General features: G+C 60.3%; 1 protein-coding gene across 2 annotated transcripts; it reads right to left on the minus strand.

Annotated features, from left to right (window-relative positions):
* Positions 1-90: 90 nt before the first annotated feature.
* GAL3ST1 (galactose-3-O-sulfotransferase 1) lies at positions 91-2,825 on the minus strand. 2 transcript variants are annotated; one of them, XM_009321066.1, is made up of 2 exons: positions 2,716-2,825; positions 91-1,261 (listed from the first exon to the last, which is right to left on the minus strand). In XM_009321066.1, exons 1-2 carry the CDS (start codon positions 2,823-2,825, stop codon positions 91-93), a joined length of 1,281 nt encoding a protein of 426 aa, XP_009319341.1. The 2 variants fall into 2 exon arrangements, with proteins under 2 accessions (XP_009319341.1, XP_009319340.1); XM_009321065.1 differs by having other exon boundaries at positions 91-1,240; positions 2,701-2,825.
* Positions 2,826-2,872: the final 47 nt, after the last annotated feature.

A 2,872-nucleotide genomic window follows, 5' to 3' on the forward strand; every position in this document is an offset into this window, starting at 1 on the left:
TTCTGCTCACGTCCAACCAAAAGACACCACGAGTAAGAAAAAGGAAAGCACCTGGTTCTTCCCCAGGGGGAGCGGGGTGCCCGCCGTCCCCTACCACTTCAAGAAGTCCCGCACATGGCTCCACAGCTTGGTGATCCAGAGGTTGACCCCCAGGTCGGTCAGGTACTGGATTTCGGGCGTCAGCATCTTGCGGCACAGCTTCTGGTGCTTCTTGTTGATCTTTTTCTTCAAGTTGTAGCCCAGGATGGACTTCTCCCCCAGTGGCTGCCAGGGTTGCATGGAGGACTCTTGGATGGCGCTGGCGTCCACAGGGTGTCCCCCGTCGATGCAGATGCTTTTCATCTTCTCATTCTCCCGCTGCAGCTCGGCCACGTCCTTGGCCATCCGCTCCCTCCCGTAGGCCTCCACTTTACGCCAGAAGGTGGCATTAAAATAGCGGTAGAGCTTGGCGTCGATGAGGTTCCAGGAGGTGGCCTTCTCATAGAGCTCAGGTGTCAGCCGGGAGACGGTGGAGCCCTTCCGGGCGTTGAGCTTGAAGTAGAGGACATCCTCCAGCTGCCAGCACAGCAGGTCCTTCAGCAGCACCAGGGACTCGTCGAAGTACTCGAGCAACATGACGAGGTGGAAACGGCGATCTATCTCCTGGATGCGCTCCTCCACCAGCGGGCTGTTGGCATTCATGTTGTTGTCGTAGCCCAAGTCAAAGAAGAGGAGGTTTTGGAGGTAGTGAGCGTTGAACCCGTTGGGGTCGTAGTAGTGCCAGGGGTCCCGGAGGAACTCTGCCAGCTTGTCCTCCCCCATCAGCTTCCAGGTGAGGGGGATGACGCGCCCAAAGTAGTGGAAAGAGGACTCGAAGAGCCAGGCAGGGTCCCGCAGCACCGTCACGAAGGTGGCGTCCGCCGGCAGGAGCTTGCGCACCTCCTCGTAGTGGAAGCGCATGTGGTTGCAGATGATGTTGAAGCACGCGCCCGGCCGGTAGTGCTGCACCTGGCTGCGCTCGAAGTAGGAGGGGTAGTAGAAGTCGTTGCGGCCGTTGGGGAAGGCGAATTTCAAGCGATGCTTCTCCCCGAAGCGGAAGAGGATGTTGAGGATGGTGCTGCTGGCTGTCTTGTGCGTCTTCATGAACATGATGTTCAGCTTGGGCAGGCAGCTCTGTCCCGAGGGGCTGCCCGTGTCGTTGGCCACTGCTGGCGCCTTGCCGAGGGCCGGGTAGGAGGAGCAGGAGGAGGGGATGGGGATCCTGGTGAGGAGAAGAGACAGGACACCATGGTGAGGGCAGCTTGGCCAACGCGGCCCAGCCATCATGAAGGCTCGGCCATTTTCCTTCCTGGAGGAGCTGGACCTGGCAATGGGTGCTGGACCTGGGGGTGGGTGCTCACCCCGGGGATGAGTGCTGGACCTGCTCACCCCCAGCACCCCCCAGGCTCCCCAGTGGAGATAAGCCTGACTTCGGGCAGAGCCCCTTTCACCCCCAGCCACGTGCCCAGCGGGACCGGGGCACCCACCTGGCAGGAGCCCCTCGGTGAGCAGGGTAGAGCCCACCGCCCTCACGAGCCCCCTGATATCAGGTGCACCTCCGAGCCACCAAACCAAACTCATTCACCCCCTGGACAACCCCAGCCACCAAGGATGCACCGCTACGGGGGTCTTCACAGTGGTCAGCCCCCACCAGTGCAGCCTGAGCAGGGGGTCCCCATCCCTCCCCACGGGGACAGCCGTGGTGGACCTGGTGCAGGTGATGTTGAGACGTGCATCGAGACAAGCTCTCCATGGCTGTAACTCCATGGACAGGACCTGATAACGTTCTTGTGAGGTCTGGAAGCTCTCAACTCCTTGTAGGAGTCACGGAGGATCCCAGCACCCGAGCAAAGAGGGAAATAATTCTAGTGCATGACCCCACAGACGAGCTCGCGGGCCCTCGGGGAGCACCGAGAACAACTTGTGTGTTATCTGAGCTGCCCGGAGCAGGGAACAGAGACCACAGTATAGAGTGACTTTGGACACCATTAATGAAGTTGCGAAGCTGATCCTTCATAATGCTCCCATCAGGCAGCGCGGGGGAGCACGGGTTGGCACATAGCTTATGAAACACCCGCAGGCGGCTCTCTTTTATAAGCCTAGAGATAAATTTGATGCCAGGAGGGATGGCCTTACTGAGCACTGGCTTTTGCCGTGACAGGCAGCAGAGAGCTTTGAACCTACCTGTGCCCATCTCTGTGGGTGAGAGTTTACACATGGCAGTGCTCAGGTTGCTCTTGAAGGACAAGTCCTTGATAAAGAGCGCCCGAATAACCGTCTCGGCTCTGCCTGCTGCTCCTGGCTGCCGGGGAATGTCTCCCGTGGTGCTTTTCTTTCTCCCAGGGGACATGAAGCCACAGTGGGCAGGGGGTCTCCTGCACCTCCTTGTCCCCTCCATTGCCCAGGAGCTGAGCGCTGGCTGCCATTTTGCAGTGTCCCCCCCTGACCCCGGGGTGGGAGTCCCCAGTTGGGGGGGACGCCCCCAACTGGGAGTTGGGGTTTGCCTTCTCCCCCACCCAAGGGACAAGGCGCAGTCTCCAACAGGAGGTTGTAGGAAGGGGACATCTCGGTGTGAAGCCACCAGAGCCTGGAAAGCCCTGGGACTGTCTCCAGTTGGGGGTGCCCCGTGTGAAACAGGGTGGCTGAGCTGCTGGGGGACACACACGGGGACCCCACACTCACTGTGTCACGCTGACTTGCAGGGGGGGGACGGCGTAGGAGTAGAGCAGGAGCATGAAGCTGGTCAGAAGGGTTCCCAGGATGAGCCCCTTGCACATGGACCTCCAGTGCTTCCCATGGTGCAGCATTGTGGTCACCTACGGCCGGCGGAGAGGAGAGCTGTTAGCGCTGGGGG

The sequence above is a fragment of the Pygoscelis adeliae genome, unplaced genomic scaffold, assembly GCF_000699105.1.
Source record: "Pygoscelis adeliae isolate BGI_AS28 unplaced genomic scaffold, ASM69910v1 Scaffold403, whole genome shotgun sequence".
In the NCBI taxonomy this organism is placed as follows: domain Eukaryota; kingdom Metazoa; phylum Chordata; class Aves; order Sphenisciformes; family Spheniscidae; genus Pygoscelis; species Pygoscelis adeliae.